This window comes from Echinops telfairi, unplaced genomic scaffold (genome assembly GCF_000313985.2).
Source record: "Echinops telfairi isolate 266 unplaced genomic scaffold, ASM31398v2 ScPeMD7_7466;HRSCAF=8504, whole genome shotgun sequence".
Lineage (NCBI taxonomy): Eukaryota > Metazoa > Chordata > Mammalia > Afrosoricida > Tenrecidae > Echinops > Echinops telfairi.
In genome coordinates this window covers 6076905-6104439 of record NW_022111366.1, presented here as the reverse complement: position 1 = coordinate 6104439, position 27535 = coordinate 6076905, and the positions used below count along the sequence as shown (strand labels likewise).

Here is a 27535-nt window from a genome sequence, read left to right as displayed (position 1 = left end):
AGTGTACATGCTCTGGTCTAGCCGGATTTGTAAGGTAGAATTAGGGTCATGTTAGTGGGGGGAGGGGAGAAGCATTAAAGAACCAGAGGAAAGTTGTATATTTTGTTTGGGGAGCATTTTCAATGAAGTAATTCCTTACCCACCCACTAGATTTTTCAGCAACACAAACAAGCAAAGAGTAAGGATATACTGAAGAAGGGAATGCCGGGCAAGGCCTTGGGGTCAGCACTTCCTCTGCCTTCTCCGGCCCAAAGCCCCTGTGACGGGCACTGCGGCTCAGAACGCTGACCTCCGGGACAGCCGAGGCCATGAAAAGGCCCGCTGCTACCATGATGTTCCGCTCAGTAAGGCAGGGACGAGATCCGCAGCATAGCCCCATCCAGAGCTCCCACACCATGGGGCGTCTGCTCGACCCTCCGTGAACCTGGTGCCCTGGAGCAGAACACTCTCCTCGCTGGGCACACTGCCCACCCCGGCTTGGGCGCTAAGTGGCCAAGGGGCAGCCTCATGGCTCACATCCACAGCTCGCCGACTCCCCACCCTGGTACCGGGCAGCGCTCTGCTAGGGTGAGAGGTGAAGGCTGAAAGCAGCAGTCATTTCGACTTAACCCCCATGGCTGAAAACAACGTGGCAACCCCCGGAGGGGGTCAAGGAGACGAGCGTGGGCACGAACCATCGCTGTCCGTGGGCAGAAATCCCTTTGGTAAAGCATTCAGACCAATTTTACAAAGTGGCTGGGCCCGCAAAGTCACCTCCCGCTCGGCCTTCACCATTCACCGTGGCATGCCTCCTCTCCACTGTGCATGGGCCGGGCACCAGGAAGGCTTCCGAAGCCTGCGGCCTGGGCCCCACCCAGCACCAGCCTCCACCCTGCTGGAGACACAGGATAGACAGTGGAGGACAGAAGGGCAGCCCGTACTGAACAGCTCACCTTTGTTAGGGGCGGGGCCTGGTGATGGGAGAGTTTGCCCAAAGCTCCCGGGACTTTTGCTCACACGAGTGCATCCTTATCTCTGTGTTTGTAGACTAACAAGGCATTATCAGCTGCTGGAGGAGAGTTGTACTTGGCCTCCCCAGGAAATGGAGACACCTGAGCATGGCCCAGGCCAAGAAAACGGCACTGGAGAAAGACAAGGGCCATCCCATCGACTCGGCACTTGACCTTGGTCAGGCTGCTTAATCTCTCCCAGGGCTATTATGAAATTCCTATCGAGTAGGCTCGAGTGCAGAGCGGATGCTCCTAAGTGCCTCTGATAGTCCCTCTCCTCTCCAAGTTTCCTGGTCTGTAAATGGGCAACAATAGAGCTCTATCGCATAATCGTTATGGAGATTGTGAGAGATGAGGCCGAGTAAATAGAAAGGGGCCTGCACACTTTACAACTACAAGCCACATCTTTCCAGGAATATCTTCACACAGGCACATGTACCATCCATGTACAAGCTGTGGGACGCCCTGGGATAATCAAGTCTCCAAGAGATATGACAACTGCAGGCAATTTGTAATCCCTGACCGGATCATGATTTGGAAGGAAGGGGCATTTAAAAAATCCTCAAACTTATAAAGAACCATATTGAGACAATTGGGTAAATAGAGCTTCTCTCCAGTCCAGAGTCAGACTCACGGTGACCCCACTTGCACTGAGGTTCCAAGGCTGTGACCTTGAGGAGCAGACTGGCAGGTGTGTCTTCCAAGGTACCTTTGGGTGGATTCAAAGTGGCAATCTTTCTGCTGGTACCTGAGCACTTGATACTTCCTACCTCGCAGATGCTCCATTCAATCCTTCTCATCTCCCAGAGGCTCATGCTACAGGAATGTACAGGTCCACAGTACGAGAACAGAGTGCTTAGAGAAGAGACCATCTTTGTTCTTAGAAGCTACCTAAGCCGCTGCCACAGCGTGGATTCCAACTCACAGCGATCCTTCCCCACACGCTTTCTAAGCTGCAACTCTTTATGGAAGCAGACGGCCTCGTCTTTCTCCTGCAGTGCAGCTAGGAGATTTGAACCATTGGCCTTTCCATTGCCAGCCATGTGCTTAACCCCTGCAGCACGGGGGAATTCTTTTCATGAGCTACAGGCTGAAATGCTTAGGAGGAAGCGTCACTGATACCAGGCCCCTGGTGGTGCAATGGCTGAGCACTGGGCTGCTAACTCAAGGCCCATAGGTCGAGCCCACCAGGGGCTCCGCGGCTCCCGTAAAGACTGACAGGCTTAGAAACCCTGTGGGGCAGTTCTACTCTGCCTAGAGCACTGCTGTGAGTTGAGATGGCCCTGAGGGCCGTGATTGGCCGGGACACTGATGCAGGCACCTTCTCCTCCAAAGGATCAACAGCAACAGGGAGAGAACGAATGTGTCCCATGTGAACCACTCGCTGCGCATCACTTCCCACAGACCTGGACTCTCCGGAAAGCAGGGGCTGCTCCAGACACTGGATCCACCCCTCCCCTCCTTCCCGAGCTCTGCCATGCAACAGACTCACCTGGCTGCAGGACCCGGATCTCCAGCAGGTTGGAGGTCCTCTCGGCCAGCCTCGTCCAGGTGTTGTTGTAGTTCTTGCGCCACAGCTCTGCCACACACTGGTACTTGCCCGCCTCCGTGTCGCTGGCTCGGCTGATGCTCAGCCGCACGTTGTTGCTGGATTCAGCCTTCTCGATGGCAGTCCGGGTCCGGAAGCTGGAGGACCGGTCTCCCCACTGGACCCCTCCGTCTCGGGTAAAGGTCACCAGGTCGTGGAACTCCAGGGTGCCCACTGGCTGGAAGCGCCAGGTCACCGACACGGGGACCCGGGCCAAGTAATGCAGTTTGATGATGCACTGCAAATCGAAGGAGTCGCTGTAGGTCACCCCCGGCGTCCGCGAGATGGCCGTGACTGCAAAGCCCGTTTCTGGAGAGAGGAGACAGGGACTTAAACCACAGCGGACACTCATTCGGCCTTCTCAGGGCAGGGATGTCTGTGAGGGGCTGCTCACAACAGCAAGGGAGACAGGACAATGGCCCGGGGGGCTCTGAGTTTTCTCTTTTGATACGCAGTCCCCTGGCTGGTACAACAGGTTACATGATTCACTACCTACCTCAAGGTAGGTGGTTTCAATGGACCCTAAGGACAGAAGGCCTGGAGACCCCCTTCGGGCAAGTCCCAGCCTTGAGACCACGGAGCAGTTATCCTCTGCACCCCTGGGCTCCCCTGAGCAGGAATCAACTCAACAGCTGGGGGGTTGGCATATATTTGACACTCGGGCCAATATTGTCAGGTATCATGTTGTGGCAGGAACCCAACTGTTTGAAGACCCATGGAGAGAGGCCCCAGTGGAGAGAGGCTCTGTCTGAGCCAGTCTAGCATCAACCCTTCCAGCTGAGACAGGGGGAGAACTTTTCTAACTGCAGGTTTGAGCCCAAGTCCCTCCTGGAATAGACAGCAGAGTTGCCTCAGGGGCTGGTCCCACGGAGACGGGGTCATTATTAGAAATTTTAGCTCCAGGCTAATGCAGGAGCCAAAGAGTCCCCCCAAACCTACTTGCCTTTCCCAGACAACTGAGAGCATCAGTGGCCGAGGATGGGGAGGCACCAAGGGAGGCCACCTCCTGGGCCTCAGGGTTGGGCAGTGCTGGCTTGTTCTCCAGGTCCCCTCTGCCATCCCTGGGAGACCTAGACGGAGCCAGCACGAGGGACCCAAGCAGGAGGGAGGGCCTGAGGTGAGGTGGCAGAACCCTTCTGACCCTCAGAGACCCCCTGTGAAACTAATGATCCACAAACCCCAAATTCTACAGTCTCTGGGGGCTGGGAGCCTCTCAGGTCCCTACGTAACAGGTGGCTTCACAAACCCCGAAAACCAAGCCACCCCTCATCCTCACAGCATTCCTCCAGTTTTGCAGTATCATCTATACCTTACAGTGTTCAGAAGAAGAGTAAGACAGGTTGCAGCCAATAGTGGTTACAAGTGGTTACAAACTGCAAGGTGGGCAGTTTGAAACCAACAGCTGCTCTGTGGGATGAAGATGGGACTCTGACTCCTGTAAAGAGTTGCAGCCTCGGAAACCCACCAGGGCAGTGGGTGCTGTGGGGTCACTATGTGTGGACTCACTGGCAGTGAGTTGGAGTTAGATAGTGTATCTCTTTGGTGCCAAGGGAGGCCTGGTGGTGGAGTGGGTTACCTGGCGGGCTTCAGATTGACCTCGCAGGAAGGCGCGATGAGCACACAACCCCACCCTCCTTCTGAACAGATGAACGATCAGAAGCACAGAGCCGCTGAAGAAACTGCCCAATGTCCACCTGCTAGAAAATGCTGTGTTTAGAAACCTCAGGCTCCTGTGTGACTGACTGCAGACAGAGCACACTTGTAACCAAGGACTTGACTAGGTTAAAGAGCCGGGGTGGCTCGGTGGTTAAAGAGCCGGCCTGCAAAGCACGAGGCTGGCGCTGGGAGCCCACCAGACGTTCGGAGGGGAAAAGACGGGGCAGTCTGCGTCCATGGGGACTTACCCCCTCAGGAACCAGCAGTTCCACCCTGTCCCATAAGGTCGCTCTGCGTCAGGGCTGACCCAACGGCAGTGGCTGCCTCAGGCTGCGCTGGACACCAGTCCCTGGAGGCAGAGGTTAAGAGCAAAGACTGTGGAAACAGCTGCCTGACTTCAGCACTTACTGGCTGTGTGACAGGGAGCAAGCCACTGCCCTAGGCCTCAGTTTGCCTACCTGCTCAACGGGCTCTGATGAAGTCTCGTTTAGAAAATACTTAGACTAGGACCAAGCACACAGTATATGCTATGGAGGGGGCTCCAAAAAGCCCATGGGGGTGGGGGGTGGGGGGAATGGAATGAAAAGATAATGGGATTATCCTCTGACCTTTGTGAACACCCTTTCTATTCTGTTAAACATATACTTTGGTTGAGGAAAGCATTTAACCCCTTTCAGTACAAGGCTGAGATTTCTGTCGGGAAGTATACAGAGCACCGAGTAGGCATCATCTACTCAAAACACTGCATCTGACATCCACTGGTGTTTCATAAACTACGTATCTAAAAATATATATACATATTTTTAAAGATGCAAAGGCCCACTTTTACATCAAGTGTTTCCCAACGTGGGCGATAATGCCCCCGGGGGAAGTGGGGCGCTGGCATGATCCAAGTGGACTTCAAAGCAGATCCCTACACTTGATCTTGGATTGAGGGTACAAAGTGGGAGAGGGGTGCTGAGTAATTTTTTCTTTCTGGAAAGAAAGAAAACTTATTCGGCAGGCCAAATAAGTTTGGGAACCTGTGCTTTCTGTTAAGGGTGTGGGTCCCATGCTGTGGCTGAAGCAGCACAGCACAGCACCTGGGGAAAGTGGACATGCCAGTACCTGGAGTTCCTGGTCACCACGTTGAACATGGGCCAGAGAGCTTCTCAGAGCTCAGGGTCGTGTCCAGACCGGAGCCACGATCACTGAGCACAGCACACACACAGGTGGAGCAGTGTGACTGACTGAGCACAATGCCTACCCTGTTTCCCTGAAAATAAGACAGCGTCTTATATTAATTTTTGCTCCCAAAGATATGCTGGGTTATTTTCAGGGGATGTCTTATTTTTCCATGAAGAGGAATACGGTACACATTTATTGTTGATTGTTTTATTAAAAGAGACCTCACACTTCCTGTCTGCTCCAGCTGCACTGCAGCCAACAGGGAGCTGCATAAGGCGCCCACCACTAAGGTCCACAGTTACGGTAGCTTTGGGGGTCCTTATTTTCGGAGAGATCTTATTTGCGGGGGGATGCCGTATATTTTAGCGAGAGGCAAAACTATAAGTAGGTCTTATTTTCGGGGGATGTCTTACTTTCAGGGAAACAGGGTAGTATGTCAACTGGTCACCTTGACACCTGGTCACCCCACACCTAATGGAGGGTATGTTTGGTTAAAATGAAAAAGCAGCCTTCCTCTGGGCTTCCCTCTCCTTTCTTACCTTCCTCCACCTCCTTAGGCCACCTTGACATGGGCTCTGGTCAGGAGCACCCCAGGGGTGGCAAACAGATGGGCATAGATAGCCAAGGCCCCTGCCTGTGGGCTGCTCCAAACACAGGGTGAGTCAGAAACAATCAGGGGTGATGTGACACAGGAAAATTCCTTCCCGAGAAATAAGCCCGACAGACTCTTCTTCCCAGCCTCCAGAGCCCCTGGACGTTCATGGTCAGTTCCCTTTCCACAGGCCCACACCAGTGCCGAGCAGAGGAACAGAGGCTGAGCTGACCAGGAAACTTAATCACGGGATGAAGTTAGTTTCTAGAGACCGAAATCAGAGCTGCATGGTTACTGCAGAATGCAGTTCAGCCTTTGGGGCTAAGCTTTTGGGAAGCATATGTAATTCTAATCTCGGAGGGGAAGAAGGCAGAGGGCTGAATGGGTGTAGGGCAAATCCACCAGAGCTGTCGTCTTACTGGGGGAACCAAAAGGCACCCCCAAGCCTCTCCTGGGGGGGGGGGGGGAGTCACACAGGCCCTGGAAGCCACCGACCCTGATACACATGGAGACCTAACACAAGCTTCACAGACAAGTAACAGACTGGTCTTTAAAATTTAATATACCGATGGAATCAGACAGATAAATGACGATAGAGGCTTCTTTAACTACTCCTGAGAAGCAAATCTAATTTTCTTTGGTTTTAGCAAATCTCAAGGCCTCTTTCAATTTCATAGTAATGAGGAAATGACTTCCTTAAGTATGGGCTCTATAGAGGAATAGATAAACACGCAAACAAAGCAAACAACAACAGAGGTTTTCCCCCCAAATTAAGACTCATTTCCCGGACTCAGATTGTGGGCTTGTCTTTTAAAATTGGTAGCCTCCAGTGAATGAGTTAAACCTCTCTCAGTGCCTGTTTCCCTGCAAAATATGGGAGGATCCTACCTAAAACCCCAAACCAAACTCACAGCCAGGGAGTCGATCTGTAGGACGGGTAGCATTGCCCTGTGAGTTTCCGAGACTAACAACTCTTTCTGGGAGTAGAACACCTCATCTTTCTCCCAGGGAGCGGCTGGCAGTTTCAAACTGCGGACCTTGCAGTTCACTGCCCAACGCTAGCCCCTGTACCGCCAGGGCTCCCACGCACCGCCACAGCACCACATAACTAGCAGCTGTGATTTGCTGCCCAGCGCTGCCCAGCTTTAGGTGGCTTGGGCTTCTGGGCAGAGACGTGGGGAGCAAGGAGAGAAGTGGCGATCTTTGTTCCTGGGCTCCCTCCCTTGCAGGCTCATATCGGCAGGGACCTTGTGCCTCTTCCTGGGGCCACAGCTCCTGCTCTGTGGCATTCCTCCCCTGCGCCCCACCCCCCACTTCAGTGGAGTCGGTTCCGACTGGGGTGACCCCATGTGTCAGAGCAGAACTGAACTTGAGAGGGTGTCCAGGGGCTGGTTTGGGGGCAGACCACCAGATCTTTCTTCTGAGGCACCTCAGGGGTCGAGCAGAACGTCTAGCCTACTACCCCTTAACCGTCACGCACTGACAGCTCCACCCAGGGACTCTGCTCCCCTGGCTACAGTGCTTTACACCCAGCTCCTAGGTCACCCAGGCCTGCGAGGAGCAACAGCTTCCAGCTCGTGCTGGACCCGGGGCTCCACCATCCACCGTTGTTTGCCTGAGTCTTGTCCCTCCAGGGGAACCCTTTTCCTACCAGGACTGTGACTCATCAACGTCAGGGTCAAGTCCTTGAGTGAGGTGGGCTCCAGCATGGTCTCGCCAGCAGACGGCTTACCGAGAGCGGTGATAGAGATGGGGGTGCTGGCCCGCCGCTCCCCGACAATCTGCCACTCGCCGTCCACCGCCCGCACCCACTCGGTCACGTGGCACTCGTACTGGCCCTCGTCCTCCTTCCTGCTGTTGAAGATGGCCAGGCTGAACAAGGTGGGCTGCACCTGCTCCATCTGGATGCCCCCGAAGCTGCTGCGCTCCCAGTAGGAGGCGCCCGGCTGCATGGTGCCATCCCGGTCCAGCCTCATGATGTTGCTGCGGCGGTTCTGCCTGTCCACCAGCTGCCAGGTCACGGAAAAACGGCCCTGCTGCCTGCCTGCCGTGCGGATGCTGCAGGAGAAGTGCAGGTTCTCGCCCTCCAAGAGGATGCTCGAGTTGCTGGCCACCTCCACGGAAATGCTGCTCTCTGGGAAGAGGGAGAGGGCGACAGGGTGGGGCTTATGGTCTCCACTGCACCCTCCCACAGGAACCAAAGGAGGAGGGGGAAAAATCAGTCTCATTCAGGTACCAGGAGCCTCTGAGAGTAACAAGCCTTCTGACACTTGGGGCCTTCAACCTAGAGGGTCCTGGGATTTGGGTCTGATGATTCGGAATGCTCTGCCTACGGGAAAAGGGCTGGGATGTACAGGTTCTAAGACTTGAGGCTGAATCAGAACCAAAGAAGCATTAGCACCAGGGCAAGGCAGGCGGGACCTAAAACCATCTCTTGAACTGATTCAGCTGGCATGCAGGGAAGATCCCTTTCAACTTCCAATTTCAAATTAAGTTAATACCCAAATCCAGCCCGACCTCCACCTTCCCACCAGTCAAATCAGAGCTGCCACGGGAAAGTGTCATTTGGCTCCTTTAGGCCAAACATCAGGAAGCAGCAACAAATGATGGGAGGCGTTTGGAAGACCAAGTGCCCTTGAGACTGGAGAATAATGGAGCCCAGATGGTTCGGTTTCTTGGAGTGCCTGGTGTGGGGTGGGAGCTTTTAAACTTTCATTAGCACAGCAGACTACGTCAAGGCCAGTGCATGCCTTCCCCATCCGGCTGCGTGTCCACTCAGCCCCGGGTGCCCTTGGTCTCTACTTGAATCCTTCTGCCCATCAAAGGATGGGGTTAGGGTTCCGCCCCTCAGTGCCTGAGTCTCGGTCTTTACCACTCACTAGCTATCAGAACTCACTCAAGATAATTACTTAAACTCTCCATGAGCCTCAATTTGTTCTACAAACTGAGGAGAGGGCTGATTTGGAAAGTTTTGGAAAGATTAAAAAAGTGAGCCAATGTATAGAGACGCCCTGACCTACACATTACAATTAAAAAAGAAACCACTCAACCTCCATTATCGTTAATTAATTTTACCATTCCCAGCAACTCTGCTTTTACAGAATAGACACTCCAATCTATTGGAACCATGTACCTATCATTTTGTAGTTACCCGTATAAAGTTCAAGAGGCCCCCAGGTCTCACAGAACTCAAGGAACCTTAACCAACAGGGCGCTGATTTTGAGGGAACACCCACCTGGGGCACGATGGTCATCTAAAACCAATCAATCAAAAACAACAAAAAATTAAACCAATCCACCCAATCAAGGCCCCGTTGAGGAGGGAGACACACCCACGCCCACATGTATATATCTGAGTCAACCTCTTTGCCCCTGGATTTCCGCCACAGGCCGAAACAGCAAGCGCTGGACACTCTGCCTCCGTCTTTGGCTCGTTAGGGGAGCATGCGTTTGCTGGTGTCAAGTGAGGAAAAAGTCTGGACACGGTGGGGAAGAGCACTTTTCCCAGGAGGACCACCACCCGGGGTCGATGCAAAACAAACAGGGGCAATGCTGAGCCCCCTCAGTACTGCCTGTGCAGCACAATGGCCCAGTGCAGGAACCTAGAGTCAGGCAGGCCCAGACCTCCTTCCTAACCCTGGAATCGGGGACTCGAACTTACCGTGCCCAAGCGCAATTTCTCTTGGGCAAAATGGAGATCCTAATCATTGACAGGATCAGATGAAGCAATTATTTTTCATTACCATCGCCAATGAGACTAAGATTTCCCTTTCAGTCACAGGCTCACGCCCATGTGTATGAATTCAGAAGATGGGATTAAATGTGGCAACTCCAGCTTCGAGGGAGACAATCCCTTTGCTTGCCTTAAGCAGAGCATGACATATGGGACATCATCCCCACTCCCTCCTGTCGCCCCAAATGACTCTTATGTAAGCCCTGGCTTGTGTGCTGTAAGGGCTGGTGTCTGGGGCTCAACTGCTTAAGCAAGCCTGGGAAAACTCAGAAGTTAAAGTTTTTCTGGGCAGATAAGCCCTCCGGCACCCGGGCCAAGGCAAACGCAGACCGGGCACTGCCTTGCCCGTTGAGTGCCACGCTTAAGGGAACACTCTTTGCAAGAGCTCCCAGGCCTAACGACAGGCAGCTGACGCCGTGAAAGTATCTGGATTCCGTGAAAACTGGGACAGAACTTATGAGCACACGCTCACGAGGGGCGTCTCGAACCAGGAGACCAACGCCGTGGCAGAGGCTAAGCGCGGAGCAGTGGTTTTGGAGTTAGATGCAAACGTTTCAAACGCAAGGCAAGCCGGACCTCTAACTGCACACGTGGCTCCCTCCTCCCCCCAAGCCACTTCCCTGTACAGTGCTCTGGCTTCCTCGTCCACAGGGGAGGGCTGGGGGGGGCAGCAGGGGGGAGAATACAACACTGGCCTCGATAAGGATTTGGGGGGTTGGTGAGATATGCTACAGCACTTGGGGCTCTTGGGAGGTACAGGGCCATTAACATCCAAGGTCTTATCATCATTCCCGATGTGATCCGGTTGTTCTTTGGTAGACTTACCCAAGTGGCCTTGGGGCAGGATCTGGTGGTGCTGGGGGACTTTAACTACCCAGTTATCTGCTGGAAAAGCAATATAGCAGGCCACAGATCATCAACGAGTTCATGGAAGGGGTCGGGGGAAATCGCTTTATACAAAAGGCGTGAGATAAAAGTAGTGTGGCTGCCCTTCACTGGTCCTTCCAAAACAAGGAGGGTTAGTTGCAGATTTAAAAGGAGAGAGGTCTTGGTTAAGGCAAGCACTGGCGGGCAGGAACAGAACCAGAAGAGCGGGCATTCACCTACTCGCACAGAGCTCCATGCTGGGCAGCGCAGGCAGAAGGGCTGAGCATGGAAAAGATTCGGAGGGAGTTAAGAAACCTGTGTTCTGTTTTGTGTATTTCAAAGCAGGAAATGAAATCTTCTAGTTCAGGAGAAAAGAAGAAAAGGGCCTTAAGTCTTTTTTATGTGTTTAATCATTATTACTCATACTTGAAGAGAATTATTCTTTAAAACGGAAAGTGTGTAGATTAAACACGAACAGGGGAATCGTCATAAGAGAAAGCAGTTTGAGGAGGTGAGAAAAACAGGTTAAAGGTTAGTTCATCAGCTTGTTTCAGAGAAGCTTTTAAAAAACTCTTTCCACTAAACACAGAGCTTTGAGATAAACGAGAAATTGCATGAGCACCCTGATACTATGGACAATTAATCAGCACAACCCGACACGGGTGGCCTCCCTGGAGCCCCTGGCAATGAAGCTACCACCCCCCATCCTCCCACCCACCTGCCTGCCACCACTGGGGGACCGGCAAAGCAGCCCCAGGAATTGGCTAAGCTCCAAAAGTCTGTGCTTCAGGAAGACTTACAAAATGGCACGCACTGACTTCTAAAAGCAGACTTTAATAGGGAAGAGACGATGAGGGAAATGTCAACCTTTACCCCCACCAAAAGCCATAGGCGGCAAAATCCTTCTGGATCTTATACTTTGTAATTTATAAACTATCCCATAAGAGGCTAATTCTCCTTCAGTGAGATTCCTAGATAGGTCTCTACCCCGTCCTTTTGGGGTTGAACGCCCACCCTGGAACAAACAGCTTTCCTGGATTCCCGGTTTGCCTCCAAGCAGAGCTAGACCCGGGATCTGCCAAGGGCCCATTCAACCCTGCAAACACAGCCCTGCAGCTCGGCTAACTGGGGAAGAGGGGCGCTGACCGAACCTCTGGGCTCCTCCTGCACCCCAGCCCGACCCTCAGTCCCAGGGACCCTCTTCTCTCTCACGCTGCCTCCCGTGTGCGGCTTAGCTGCTGAGCCACGGGGCGATAAGGCAGTGGGGGTGCCTGTACTTACTGAGGGGGAGGACTATGATCGGGATGTTCTTGGGACGCTTGCTCTCCTTGTCGATGAATTCCCCGGTGACCGTTCTCTCCCGCTCCGTCACGCGGCAGTTGTATTTCCCAGTGTCCTCCTGGCGGAGGTGGTAGATCTTCAGCACAAAGACGCCATCGCTCTCCTTGGCCACTTTCAGCTGACCCCTGGCTTCCCGGTGGGCAAATTCACTGTTGAGGACCGGCACGGCGTTGGGCCCCATGCTGGCGATGAGAGAGCTATTGAAGGCCCAGGAGACGGCAAAGTACCGGTCAGGGATGCTCTGAGCCTCCAGGATGCACCTGAACTCCACTGGCTCCCCCACCGTGTACAGGCGCTTTTCTGTTTCCAGCCGGACGGTGAACTCTTTGTCTGAGGACAAAAACGGATGCATTCTGGGTGAATGGTGCCCCAGCTGGCTAGACAGCACCGACCCCCACAACCCATGCCCTTCATCACAATGCTACCAACAGGCCAGCCATCAGAGCCCTTGTCTCATAAGGCCCCAGGTCAGCGGAGGCCCAGAGAAACCCGTGACCCTCAGAGACAGAGAGAGGCACAGAGGGAGGATCCCAAGAAAGGCTGACGCAGGGGGCTAAAGCCAGACAGTCTAAGGAGCCTGTTCCCAGCTTACCGTGACCAATGGGGCCCTGTTTTAGGCGGGCTTAGGTTAGACCACCAGAGGTCAAGGGACTCCTTTTGCTGTCGTGACGTGCTGCTCAGAGCGATGCCTTGCGCCAGAGCAGAAGAGCCTGATGGGGGTCCTAGGCTGTGACTTCTACGGGGCGATTGCCAGGCCTGTCTTTCTCCCATGGGGCCACTGGGTGGGATTGGCTTGCCGGGTAACCTTTCCGTGCCCCCAGGGCTCCTTACGGTGGTCTGTCATCACAGAAATGGTACACCACGAATGCTGAGCCCCTATAGGTGCCCCTGGACCTCTAGTTCTCTCAAAAAAAACCCAGGTAAGTGAGCCCCCCCCCCCCATTCTCATCCACACATCGGAGTCATCCAAATACGCCAAACAAAAGTCCCAGTAACTCTCCCGAACCCCCTGTGAATATTAAAAAGAAGGTACAGGCAAGACCGATGCTCGCAAAAACCACTCCGGCAAAACAAAACCCCCACGAACACCAATATCCTTCCACTGGTCTCAAACCTATCAGACCAAGTCATTAGGCAGACAGGTTGGGAGGCTATTTCCTTAGCTGAAAGGTAGGTGACCTCCCAATGGTCCAGAAATCCAAGCACCCTTCAAAAAGAAGGGCACGTAGCCAGGCCCTGGGGGATGAAGATCAGAGAAGGGCTCATGATGGAGAAGAACACAAAACAACATCAACAACAACAACCCCCCCCCACCCCCCATGCCCCCACACCCCCACTGCTGAGGAGCCAACTGGGACCCACAGCAGCACTGCAGGACAGAACGACGCCTCCATCCTGGTTCTGAAGCTGTCAGCCTCAATGCAAGCAGACAGCCACATATTCCCACCAAAGGCAGGCAGGTGGGTGCACACCACGGACCGCGGAGTCAGCAGCCGAGTGCTTAATCACCGTGCCACCAGGGCTCCGGAATGGGACACAGGGGCTCTCAATTCCCCCAGACAGTTACCCTATCTCACAGACACGGATGCCAGAGGTGGGGAGCCAGATGAAGGGCTTGAAGGTTGGAGAAAACATGTTTGTGCTGAAGAACAGACCCCGGGACCCTGTCTGGGGCTAGTTACAGCTGTGACCGTCCCTCAAATAAAGGCCTTCTTCTGCCGGTTCTAACTCGGTGCCCCTGCAGAAACCACGGAGTATTCTGCACAGATTCCTTAGCCCCAACCTTGGCTGTCGCCCCTATTTTGGCATTACTAACCCTTCCCCACGATATTCAAGACCCCTGCCCCATTTCCCCCTCCGACCCACCCAGCCCTGCTGGCACAGCGTGTTTGTTACACGCTGGGCTAGGCTCTCTGTTTTCAGAGCTACCGTCTTGGAAACCCACCAGGGCAGCTCCACTCTGTCTGACAGGGCTGCTTCGAGTAGGAACCCACTCGATGGCATGGAGGTTTTTGTTTTCGCCGCTCCTGTTTCAGTTTACCAGCTCCACCCCAATCCGCTGCCTGAGCGCTTCAGTTTACCAGCTCCACCCCAATCCGCTGCCTGAGCGCTTGAGAATCCTACAGGCATCCCAGGTGAGCGCTTCAGTCCTCATCTCACCAGCCCAAGCTCGGCTTCCCACCCACCTGCCCTCCTCACCTCCAAGCCTTCTCTTCTCCCACACGGTCTGCTATCTTGCAGACAACCCTTGTCTCCAAAGAGTGACCCAGCTCTTTTCTTTATCCCAAACTTTCTGACAACTCATTAGGGGCTCCCCTCACTGTCCTTGCTGCTTACCCTTCCTAAGATGAGACAGCTCGGGGAGACCCGGGGGCCGGCCGAAGCAGGCTGTACATCTCCATCCCCTGCCTGGATGACGGCATGGAGCCAGTGGGTGGGGTAAACAGCTGAGAAGCTCGGCTGCTAACTGGAAGATTGGGGGTTCAAGTCCATCCAAGGGCACCTTGGGAAAAAATCAGCCACTGAAAATCCTATGGAGTCCAGTCCTACTGTGACACACAGGCGGTCTGCCAGGACACAGCATCGCCTCGGTGACAACCGGTTTGGCTTGGCTGAACAAACCCACTCTGACCTGTTGGATACCAGCTCTCTGGTCAACCCAATCACAGTCATTTCTAACCCACGCACTGGACGCACTTCTTCCCTATGTAGCCTGCTGCAGACCAGTGGGAGGGGCGGGGCAGGGGGTAGACTGAGAGTCCGGCAGGCTGTGCCATCTACCTCCTGTGGCACAAGACTGTGCTTCCTTCACGGGTGTTCCTACCCCCGCTCCCAGCCAGGGGAGCCCCTCGTGCTTCCAGGTAGAAGAAGCGAGGTTTATAATTTACCATCCCCCTTTCTGCATAGCAACGTGCTCCGTGGTCAATCAAACCTCGATTAAACCCAGTCAATTAGATCTCTAGGGACTGATCCGCACTTCTTCAAATATCAATCGCACCCCGCCTCGGCTCACTGAAATCTGGCTTCTGGCCCTTCCCCCACCTGTGCTAAACTAGCAAACGTCACCAGTGAGCCTTCCTCAGCCCCACACCCAGCCCCCGAGCCCCATCACAGCCACAGCTGCAGTCAAGGCCCCAGCCTACGGGCTTCAGCCTCGGGCGCCCCACTTGCCTGCCCTTGGCGTCCAGGGCACAGTATTCCGGCTTCTCCTCACGGGGGACTGAACACACACACGTTCTCCCCACTCCCACTGTTGCGGTTCAATGGACTCTTCCCCGTGTTGACTCTGCTGGGTTTTCCGGGGCTCTTCATCACTCTCAAGTTCAGCCTCTCCCTGAGCACCAGACCCACCTCTCGGCCTCACTGCCGGGACACCTCATCATGTCCTTACTGTTGCCCTGGACGGTGGCTCCCTGACAAATCAGGTAAAACACAGTATCTCCATTACTCAGGAGGCTGACATTCAAGTGGGGCTATGTGCCCCACCTCCCACCGAGCCCGGCCTCAGGTTCAGGGCCCGGGGGACTCCTGCTTCTGCGGCTTTCCACGTTTCCTCCTCTCGCATCTCCTGTCCGCCCTCCCTGCAGACCTCTCACTGGCACTGGCATGGTCCCGGCCCCCTTAGGTCTTTCCTGGACTAGAATGCCTGGGGCAACCGGAGGTGCAATGCGGAAGCACTCAGCTGCTCACAGAAGCGATGACAGATCGGACCTGACCGTGGCTTTGTGGGAGAACAACGTGGCGATCTGTCTCCCGAAAACCCCATGGGGCAGTTCTACTCTGTCACATGGAGGGAGCCACTAGGAGTCGGGACCGATTTAACAATAGCACCGTGTCCCGTCTTGCTTCTGCTTTGGACGTGGCCCAACCAACCTCCGTGGTTCCCCACTTTTCATCTCCTGTTTAAAAAATTGCACCCATCTGCATGAAAGAGGTAGAACTCCCCTAATTATCAACGGGTAAGATTAAAATAAGGAAATAAATGGACGTGACCAAATTGTAAAGAATTAAGACTCAATATTCGGACTGGAGATTTGAAGGTGATCTTAAAACCATAGTCTGAAAACCCTCAGTCCAAAGAGCCACCAGATCCCAAGCTCAAGGTCACAGCTTTTGGGGTGGCAGGCTCCCTACCTTCCTTCTCCCATCAGGCTCACCAGGAGCTCAACATCTATCCAGACACAACTTCTCACCACTGGCTGCCCAACCCCTGTCTCCCTTATGGTCTCCTCCTGATGAATCATTAGGCTGCACAACTTACTACTTCAAGCCACCGAACATGGTTGGCTGGGCTGCTCTGAATTTGCTCTAACTGCCCCATCCAAGGACAGTGGGCGCCTGCCAGGGCACTCCGTATGGATGGCACTCCGGAGTGTGCCATCCACAATGCTACCATGGCACGGAGTCACTCCACTGAGCGACTGGCTTTCCTGGCTTCAAATTTCCCATGTGGAGGGACCAAGCATTGCCCATATTTGAGTGCCTCCACGCCTGCCGGCCAAGCTGCACACGCTCCCTGTGTGTCGACTGGAATGAGCTCAGAGGAGGGCAACGGCAGGGACGCAGACACTGGCTTACCTGCCTCCCCCAGAAAAGCAGGGTCCTGGGCTGAAGCCATCGACTCTGTTTATTGCCCCAGAACCTCTGCTGGCTTACCTGGTACCCAACGGGTACGATGAAAATAAAGACAACAAATGGACACAACCTAATTCTAAAGCATTAAAAGACTCGATATTTGGACTGGAGATTTGCAGGTGATCTTAAAACCACCCCCCAAGGGGAAACAATCCTATGAAAGAGTCCCTTTTGTGGGTTCCCTAGTGCCTGAAAATCCAGAAGGTTCTAAACACGCTGGGCCCTGAAGAAAATAAATAAAGTACCTATTCAGGAACCTAAGCCTTCCTGTCAAAGGAAGGGTGTCCGCGAAGTGGCAGTCCTCGCTGTCCAGAGGTGCTGGACAAAACACAGCAGCCTGAGAGTCAACCTGGGACTTCCCAGGCCTGAGGCCAGGCGCTGCTGGTTCAGGGCATCTGGGATGAAGGTCAGGAACCTGCACTGCCAGGGAGTCTGACACACGGCTCCAGAATGAGTGGCAGAAAGACAAGAGTGGTGAGGCAAAGCCCAACAGATTGGAGCAAGTGGTAAGAGGGGAGTGGGCCAATAAGGAGGTGCTGAGGAAGATGCTCCCATAAGTCACACTCCAGCCTCTGGGAGATGAGCATCCACACAGGCAGGGGCTCTCCGGACACGACTGCTTCTGAACACCACAGCACCAGCCACCAGCCTCCAAACAATTGGGGAACCCAGTCCCCCGTCCAACAAGCACTGTTAGCTCCGATCTAGAGTGTGGCTGGCCTCTGGAGTCTGGAGAGGGGATCTGAGGCTGTGGGAGAATAATGTGAGGGAGTCAGGGAGGGTCTGGGGCTGCCAGGGCTTTTCTCCGGCTCTAGACAAGCTACTCACTGTCTTCAGAGCGCTCTCTTCCGGGGCTTCCCTTGAGAAAACATGTACATTGGGGCCCGGGGGCCCGGCTGTCATCATCACCAGGCACCATCCTCTCCCAGAAAATGGAACCCCCCCTCTACTTACCCCGAGAACTTCTGAAGGGATGGGTGCCATCCTACGTGACAAAAGCATTGTGGAAACTGCGCTGTTAGGGGCGGTCGAGCCGATTCCGACTCTCAGGGATCCTAACTCGACACACAGAGCTGCCCCAGGGGCTCCCCTCGGCTGTGGTCTTTGTGGGAGTGGGCTTTCTTTGAGCTCTTCTCCGTTCCCGCTGGGAGGGTTTGAACTGCCCACCTTTGGGTTGGCAGGCAAAGGCCTAACTGTTGCGCTAACAAAGCTCCTATTGGAAAGTATTAAACGCCCCAGACACTAATGCAAACAATATTTGCTGAAGCCATCAACTGTCCACTTCATAATTTTCTATCTACGTGAGGGGAAGGCGGGGCGGCTGGGGACTCATCGTCCCAAGTGTCTTGTACCATGGAGCAGGGCTGGTGCCTGAAGAATGGAGACCCCGCCACCGGGGGAGCCATTGCGCTGTCAGATGGGTAATGAACTCGAGAATTCACACACCCTGCACGGCCAAGAACGCATGTGTGTGAGCACAGATTCATCTGGTGGCTCTCGGTGACGCACTAGAAGGCCAGGTCTCTGGACGTCTGCATCCTCTATGTCTCTCAGCTTCCTCTGGCCCTGAAACCTACTGTATTGTTAGGAGGGGCCCCCCACTCTCCCAGTGACTGGCCACGCTCCCCATCACATACGCAGGAGCAAGAGGCTCAGAGAGACTGACCTGTGGGCTGGACGTTGACCACAGTTCCCTCGGAACGCTTCTGCGTCATGGCAAACCACGACCCATCCGGATCCTGGATCCACTCGGCAGCCTCACAGAAGAACGCGCCCTGGTCAGAGGGCTGCAGGTGGAAGACGGTGAGGCGGTAGGTGGTCCTGCCCAGCTTGTCCAGCCGCACCTCCCCGAGGCTGTGTCTCTGGGCATAGTCGAGGCTGGAGTGCAGCACAAAGTCCCTGCTCAGGGAGATGACCTCCACAGGCTTCTCGCTGCCTCTCTGCCGGAGCCAGGCCACAGACAGGTGGCTGTGCTGGACAGTCTCGGTGGCAACCTCACAGCTCAGCTCCAGCGGGTCCTGTTCCACTTTGTGCAGGGTCTGCGGCATGGCGCTCACCTGCAGCGTGTCGGGGATCACTGCAACAGCGACACAGAAATGTCCCCAGAATGCACCGCCACCAAGCCACCAAGTGGAGCTCCCACTGCATACAGGCTCGTGCCTTGCTCCCACCCCCCCACCCCCCCAGGTCAGCCTTTACCACACGGCTCAGGCCACAGAACACCCCAGAAGGCACAGGCACCCAGAGGACTTTCTAACGTATAGTTTTGGACACTTACCTGGTTTGGTATTTCAGTACCAGGTCAATACAGGGTGGACTGTACATCATGCTACCTGATAAATGGATTTCTCCAAAATACTAGGTAAAAAGAATTTCCTTTCTGATCAAATAGTTTACTTTGGTATAAATTTAAAATACTTAATTGTTCTGGATGTTATGTTATGGATGGACTTGGATCCCTCCCCCTCCCCCGCTAACATGTGTGTTTAAATCCTCAGCTCTGCAATACCAGGATGTGATCCTGTCTGAGACTAGGTTTTCCGCACTACATTAGTGGAACCATACGTGTGGAGGGTAGGTCATTTCTGAGTTCTGTAAAGAGCAGACTAAACTCCCAAGGAAGCGCCAATGGGGTGGGGGTGGAGGAGGGGATTCCATCGGAAGACGGCCAAGGAACTGAGGAATGCTGGGGCGACAGAGGCTGAGGAGCCTTCCCGCAGGCCGGCCAAGAGAGCCCTGCCCAGCCCCTGCTCTGACTTTGCACTTCTCTACCATCACCTGCCTGCGGCTTTTCCAGTCCAGCAGCACCGGGACACCAGGCCAACTTCTGGTTGACAGCCAAATGGAAATGGCTCCTGGAACTTGCCGCTTTAAGTGTCTACAACTTGCTCACCTCCTCCCTGTCCCTGCACCCGTCCCCCACTCATGTCAGCAATATAACGTGCTAGGAGCCTCCCTCTCCCTCTCTGTCTGCCCGCTCCCTGACTTAGATGTAGGTATGGCCGAGAGAGGGGTCGTCATCCTCGAGTTCTGAGTCAGATGGAGTCCCATACACTTCCTCTGTCAAGTGGCCCGGAGGCGGTGGGTGCTTCCGAACGAGCCTTGAGGAGCCCAGTGACGGCGAGACCCCTGTGGCTCTCAGTGTGACCCCACTTCTCTCCGGGGCCTCCCCTCCCTGCCGGCAGGGGACAGCGCAAGCGCGCCCAGTGTGTGCTTTCCTCCTGGACTCACATCAGGACAGGTGAGAGGAAGAACTCTTTGGGCTGTACAGGCCTCCTGTCAGGATGGTCTTGAAAACCTCCTCTTGGGATGCCAAGCTGTCCAGGGAAAGGTACCCTAACCCGGGGACAGTGCCTGTGATCAGAACAGCACTGCCAACTGACCCCGCTCCTCTCAACGCACACCCACTTGGGGCAACGGAAACTTGGGAGTTAAGACTTGCTCAGAAAAATGGAAGAGCCTTGATATTTTTAGTACTTTCCCCTTGCTAAGCACTGTGGGAACCCCGCCCCCCACCGCCTTGTCCTCATGGTCCCTGCATCCTTAGGGGAGCACCATGGTCAAGGGAGATCACTAGCTCACAATTCCTCAGCCATGGAGCTAACGGGCCGCTGAGGCAGCCCCGGTGTGGGCAAGGACCTGCAAACACAAACGCCCATCCACGTCAGAGCCTGTTCCTGGGCCTCGTCTCTCTTGTCACATCCTCAGCTCATCTTCCACACATGGCCCCAGCCTGAAACTTCATCAGCTGGTGGGCTGGCCATCCTGAGCTTCTTAGCATCTGCAACCCACCGCCCCGCACGAGTCAACCTCCATCTCTCGCTCTTGATAAAGCGAACACACACACATCCCGTTCGCCTTCCACCGTGCTGCTGACCTCGACGGTATTGGGAAGAGTGTGTGTGTCATTCAAACACGTGACACGGAACAAAGGTGCCCGCTTGGAGGAGAGGCACAGGTGGGGCCCACCGGGTGAGCACAGTGTCTCCTTACCCACGAGGTTCATCTTGGCACTGTAGCTCCCGAAGTAGCGCTCATCCGTGTTGGGCGTGTGACACTCGTACTCGCCCACGTCGCGGGCCTGCAGCTCGGTGATGTGCAGCAAGGCCGAGTGCCCCTGGACCCGCTCCACATAGATCTTCCCGCTGCGCACGCGCTGGGTGTAGATGGCGTAAGGGAAGGAGGAGTCGAAGGTGCTGACGATCTGCACCTCGCGCTCTGGGGCCGAGGGCAGGTAAATGGACCACTGGAAGTCCTGCTCGGCAGGCCCCTGGAAGCCACTCACGTTGCACCAGATGGTGATGTGGGAGCCCTCCGTGCGGTACAGGGGTCCTTCTTGGACGGCCACCTGCCGCTGTGCGGACACCACACCTGCAGGCAGAGAGACACACCCGTTAACTTCTCAGCGGGCAGCAACCTGTGTGACTTGGAAGTGGTAGAAATGGCTTACTGCCCCTTTCAGAGGCGCTCTGTGATTTATACATTTTAATTAAAACACCCAGCGGTGAAGCAGCGTCCTGAATTTACATATATGGGGATTGGATGGTGCGGGGACGCTTCCCTTACTTCTTCGGTGGCTGACCCTTGGGGAAAACCATTTAGCCCCTCTGCTTGTCATTTAGGTGGCAGTTTGATATCTATTTATTAATGCTGTTTGTGACGTGGTTAATCAAATGAACAGGAGAAGTGGGATCCTTGGCACGATTTCACACAGAAACGAACAAAAACATCTGTGGTCCAAGCTGGCGGAAACGATGCTTCCCGCCATTGGCCGAGGACTCAGGGAGCCTGGGGCCCCGCGTCTGGTACTGCACCCTTCCTTTCCAAATGCCCCCATCCATGCCATCCCAATGGCAGAGCTGAGTGCCTGCGGGCCAAGCACACGGCACGTGATGTGAGGACTGGGGCAGGTCCCTGGTGACCCATACACACACACACACACACACACACACACACACACACAAAGGCAAACCCCAATAAGGGCGGTCTGGCTGCCTCAAGCTCACCCCTTCTGTCAGGGACATGACTCCCCACTGGGGGCATCGGCCCATCTTCTCTCTGTTCTTCCCAACATGAAGAGCAAGGAAAAGGGACTACAATGAGGGGAAACTCATTTCTCATTCCAAATCAGCCAAAGATCGTGCCTAACCTACCCAAATGGCGACTGGGGACCTTCTCCCCTGTCTTCCTCCCAGGCAGGGACTGAACATGGTACGGTAATGGACGGACGCCCGAGAGCAAGCCCAGGTGAACTCCAACTGCCGCTCTAACACGAATCGAAGTTGGCAGTGTTGCCTCAGGCAAGTTGTTCTTCCTCTCTGATCTCCCGTGCAAATGGCCAAGCTCTCAGCTAGGAACCAAAGGCGCCGGGGAAGGAACGCCTGGCACTCTGCTTCTGACAGACCACAGCCACCGACACTCCCGGAGCGAGCGCGGCTCTGCGCTGACTCACACCGGGGGCGCGTCAGTCCGGATCCACTTGGCGGCAACTGGTCATTTTTACTGCTGGTTTTTACGGACGGCTTTGGAACCACCTGGCATGTGTTCCAATGCTGGCCCTGCCATTGGTTAACTGTGGCTCTGACAAGTGACTTTGCCTCGCCATGCCTCAGTGTAAGACGGAGATAATAACGGGTAGCCCACAGAGTTATCGTAACAGCTGAGTAACTCCTGTAAAGCTGCGAATGCAGGGCCCAGCCCATGAGCAGACCTCAATAAGGAGGGCTGCTCGCTAGGACCCCTTGTGTCTGGAACATTCTGTGACTGGAACCCCAGAGGACAGGACTTGGCTGGTGAGTGATCATTCAAGGACCTTTCAATGGCCTCGTGACGGTGACGCCAGCTCTCACTCACAGCTGCAGCCCACCTCCCTGGAAGCTCCCTCTTTCCCGGAAAAGGGGAATTGCAGCTGCCTCCAGTATAAACCTTTCTGAGTGGCTCCAGCTGGTGAACAGCCGGGACCACTCCAACCCTAGTGGCATGCCACTCCCCGCTCAGCTGGATGGTGGCCGTGCCCCAGAGCCAGCTGACCTGATCTGCAAGGCGAGGAACCTCAAAACGGGCTTCACAAAGAAAGGCCCTCAGCTTACAGACTGGTACCCACATAGAACCATCTCTCCAAGACAAAACCGTCCGACCTGGGCCCCCATCCTGGCTACAGCAGCATCAAGTCCCAGAAAACAGAGACTAACCAACAGGGAGAAGACGACTCGTTAAGAAATTTTCAGTCTGCTGAAATTCGGTGTGTGGCATTTTCATTCTGTGTGCCCTAGTTACGACAATTTAAATATAATACACAAAGATAGGGTGACATTTGAATCGAGTGTTTGCAGAACTCCTGAAAAGCAGAACAGCTTCAAAACAATTTAACTCAGCCTAGGAATAAATCTAACCAGGGGTGGTGCAAAACACATAAGAAAAAGAACACAACACGGCTTGCAAGAAACCCAAAGACCTACATAAATGGAAAAACAAACCATGCTCATGAACAGGAGACTTAACATAGGGAAGGTGTCAGTACTTCCCAAAGTGATCTACAGATACAACACAATCCCAATCCCAATCGCAACAACAGTCTTTAGTGAAATGGAAAAATAAAGAGCTCCAAGTAACTAAGCAGTATTACAGATAAACAAAGCAGGAGGGCTCACGCTCCCCTTTCCCAGCCTCATTACAGTCAGAACAGTCAAGACAGCCTCACACTGGCACAACGACAGACACAGACCAATGGGACAAGACTGAGAACCCAGAAGTCCGTCCATCCAGCTACAGACAGCTGATCTTCAACAAAGGATCGAAATCCATTCAACAGGGAAGGAATCTTTAACAAATGGTGCTGGCAAAACTGTAGACTCATTTGCAGAAGAACAAAGCAGGGCTCATATCTCACACCACACACAAAACAAACTCAAAATAAATCCAAGACCTAACACTTAGCTCCTGGTACCTAACATAGTTAGAGAGCTACAGGTCCTAAATTATGGCATAAATACACCATCAGACTTAATTAAACATGCAGACAAGAGAAAATAAGCTCGGTAACTGGGGCCTGCTAAAGATGAAATATGCTCTTCATAAAGAATTTACCAAAGGTGGAAAAGGAACCTACAAATGGGGGTGTGGGTGGGTGGGTGCGGGATTGACAAAGGCATATTCGACAGGGGTCTAATCTCTAATGTATACAGAAAGCATCAAAACTTTAGCCCCCAAGAGGTAGATAATCCAATCCCCAAAATGAGCACAGGATGTAAACAGATGCTTCACCATTAACAAACACACCGAGAAGCTCCCAACATCTAGTCATTTGAGGGATGAAAAGTCAAAATTACAACGAGCTCCTGTCTCATGCCCTCCCCCCAAAATGGCACCACTAATAAAAGAAAAAAAAATTTTTTTAAGAAAATAAATGCTGATTAAGGTTGTGGGAGGATGGGACTCTTAGACACTGCTCATCAGATTGTAGAGTGGTGTGACCTCTTTAGAAATCAGCATGGTGCATCCTCAAAAAGCGAGAAATAAAAATGGCATCTGATCCTGTAATCTAACTCCTAGTATCTTATCCTAGAGAAACAAAGCAGTGAAGACACACCTGAACTCATGCTCATGGCAGCATGCTTCACAGCAGCAAAAGGACACAAGTGTCCATCAACAGATGAATGAATATGCAAAATGTGGTACACACATACGCGGGGGTCACCCCCCCAAAAAAAAATTGGAAAAGGCTCCGCTCGGAGCTTTCATAGTATGCATGTTTCCCATCAGGGAAGCCTCAACCAACACACTCCAAGGTAGTGCATCCGGTGGCGTCACCTGGGAAGGTGCCCACTGGTCACAGTGAACTTTCTCGTAAAAGCAGTTTCGTTCAAACCTCATTTTTTGTGATGGCTGATTTAAAAGAACAGCGTGCAGCTGTGAAATTCTGTTTCCTGCTCAGGAAAAATGCTACAGAAACTGTTGTGATGTTGAACGCAGCTTACAAGGACAGTGCTATGGGAAAAATGTACGTGTATGAGTGGCTTTCTCATTTCAAAAAAGGTGACAGGTCAATTGATGACAAACCTTGTTCTAGATGTCCGCCAACTTCCCATACGGACAAAATTGTTGACCAAATTCAGGCATTTGTGCTCAAAGACCCACAACAGCAGATGACTGAAGAGGTAAGGAAGTTATCTGGATTATCTTGGAGCTCAACTTAGTGAATTTTAACAGGAGATTTGGGAATGAGAAGGGTCGCTGCAAAATGTGTGCCCCAGGTTATGACTGACCAGGACAAAAGAGCATCCAGTGGAAACATGCTGTGCTTTGAAAGAAAGAACAGCTCCAAAGAGACCCAGATGTTTCCCCCAAGGTCATAACTGGTGATGAGACAAGGTGCTGTCCTTACGACCCGGGAAGCAAACACCAATCAAGCCAGTGGACGATGCCATCTTCACCTCACCCCCCAAAAGCTCGTCATGTGAAATCAAAGATCAGGATGATGCTCATGTGTTTTTGTGAGGTGAGGGGGATAGTGCATTTGGAGTTCATTCCACCAGGTCAGATTGTTATAGTCAGACTCTATTTATAGCTGCAGTTCTCAACCTGTGGGTGGGGACCCCTCTAGGGGTCGAATGACCCTTTCACCGGGGTCACCAGATTCATAAGAGTAGCAAAATTACAGTGATGAAAATAATTTTATGGTTGGGGGGGTCATCACAACACGAGGAACTGTATTAAAGGGTCGAGGCATTAGGAAGGTTGAGAATCACTGATTTAGAGGTTCTGAAAAGGTTGCCTAACAGTGTGCCACAAAAAAAGGCCTGGTTTGTGGCAGACAGGGGTCTGGTTTTGCCACCACGGCAATGCACCTGCTCACGCAGCCATCTCAGTGTGCCAGTTTTTGGCAAAAAGCAGCATGCCTCTCTCGTCCTACACCCCTTACTCACCTGACCTCACTCCGTGGGACTTTTTGTTTCCAAGAATGCAGAAGGACATGAAAGGACAGCAATTTGATGACGTGGAAGAGGTGAAGGAAAAGATGAGGGAGGTGCTGTCAGCCATCCAAACAGATGAGTTTGAAAAATGTTTCCAAGAATGGAATCATGGATTTGACAAATGTATTAAGTGTAATGGAGAGTACTTTGAAAGTGATAAGGCTGTTTTGTAAAAAAAAAATTTAAATACATAGCTTTGGGGGAAAATATATTAAAATTCCCGGGTTTTGGGATACCCCCTCATATAACAGAATACCCCACAATGACACATCCATGGACATTATAGAGTGAACTAAGGCAACCACAAACGGACAGATAGTATGTGATGCCACCTTTATAAAAAGTAAAGAAGTTCACACATAGAAAGTACCATTCTTTGAGGGTGACCAGGATTGGGAGGTGGAGGGGAGGGGCCTCATTGACCAGACGGAAGCCATGTGTTGACTGTGGCGAAGGGCGAGGCAAAGCACAATCTGAGGGCACTCAGCGCCAGGTAATCCAGGTCCACGAAGAACCTGCAAGGTACGCACGAAGAACGCCCAGCAATAGCAAATGCTATAGCATCCAGGACTCAACAACAATCGTAAAACAAGCAAAAATGCATGAATGGTAACATATGTAGATCCAACACACTACACAGGTATGGATGGAAGAGCACCTAGGCTTAAACATGCATGCACATACTGGTATAGCTGTGGACATTTGTATGTGCCCTGGGGGTGTAGTGGAATGAGAACCCCAAGGCACTGGACGGGCTGGGGAACAGGAGGGATAGAAATGGGGCAGGCTGAGTGGAAAGAGGTAGAGTGCCAACTCCCTTGGGAGGGTGGGGTCAACCAACTTCAGGGACCAATTTGTGCATGAAAGGTTGAATGGGGAAATGAAGGGGCTGTAAAAACTCACACCTAAGACACGCAAAAAAAGGTTTAAAAACCAAGCCAAACAGACGCTTAACTCACTGTATAAAATGTAGGTGCATGGCAGTGCCCCGTGGCTGGCGCAGGGTGGACACAGCAGAGCCTGGGCCTTCGGCTGGGCAGCAGTACCGCTCGCCCTGGAGCACACTGGAGTCACCCAGACTTTACAAGCACACAGGGCCTGAGGCCCACCCCACCGGCTTTGGTCAAGGGGGAGGCAGTCTGCACATTGCACATTACAGGTTGCTGCGGAGCCCTTCTGACTCTGGCGACCCCATGAGAGGCAGAATAGAACTACTTCCCATAAGGTTTTCAAGCCAGGACCTTGGGGTGGCTAAGACCGCCCCAGAGGAAGCCAGGGGAGGTGCCGGACAGATGCCCACATCACAGAACCCATGAGGCAACAGTTCAGCGCTCAGCGGCGAACAGGTGGGTGATCTGAACTGACCCAGTGGCTCTACAGAGGGAGGCAGACGCAGAGATCGGCTTCAAAAACGTGATGGGCAAGAAAACCCCTGGGCAGCCCCGTTACAAGGGGCCGCTGTGAGTTGAAGTAGACTGGAGGGCCCTACCCAGAGCACCCTCCCTTCAGCCTCCAGCTCCGGGATCTCGGAAGCCACTCCCCTCTAGCAGCGGGGACCAGCAGACAGGAGCTGCCGTGGTGCGATCACACGCTTGAGAAGGGAGCAGCCCACGAGAGGGTCCAGCAAGTACCTGACCCATGCGCAGCACGGCCATCCCCGCTGACGAGTCAACAGCAAACCCGTGACTTCAAGTCCAAGCCAGGACAGAGGGGAACGGCACACTAAGTTTCTAAGGCTGCAATCCCTATGGAAGCCAACGACCCCGTCTTTCTCCTGCAGAGTAGAGGGTGGGTTTGAAGCTCGACCTTCTGGTTAACGGCCGAGCTCCTAACCAGTGTGCCACCAGGGATCCTTTGAGCTGGGGCGCCAGAGCCAAAAACCTGCTTGAGCCGGAAGAATGTTATGAACAGGATTCCCATAAACGCTGCCGGCCCATGGGCACGCTCCACTGCACCTGTTGATTAACATTCACTGCCATGTCCTACCCTGCCCCA

At 53.4% G+C, this 27535-nt stretch overlaps 1 protein-coding gene across 3 annotated transcripts in view; it reads right to left on the bottom strand.

Annotated features, from left to right (window-relative positions):
- Positions 1-27535, bottom strand: part of IGSF3 (immunoglobulin superfamily member 3) — a 121848-nt gene that overhangs the window by 27939 nt on the left and 66374 nt on the right. For 2 of the 3 annotated variants that reach the window (XM_045283733.1, XM_045283734.1), the window contains 6 exons: positions 20562-20939; positions 18235-18645; positions 11874-12263; positions 10551-10610; positions 7725-8126; positions 2482-2886 (listed from right to left, as the gene is read on the bottom strand). In XM_045283733.1, the coding sequence (XP_045139668.1) occupies positions 2482-2886; positions 7725-8126; positions 10551-10610; positions 11874-12263; positions 18235-18645; positions 20562-20939 (2046 nt within the window). The remainder of the gene's footprint in view (positions 1-2481; positions 2887-7724; positions 8127-10550; positions 10611-11873; positions 12264-18234; positions 18646-20561; positions 20940-27535) is intronic. The other variant, XM_045283735.1, reaches the window with a different exon arrangement.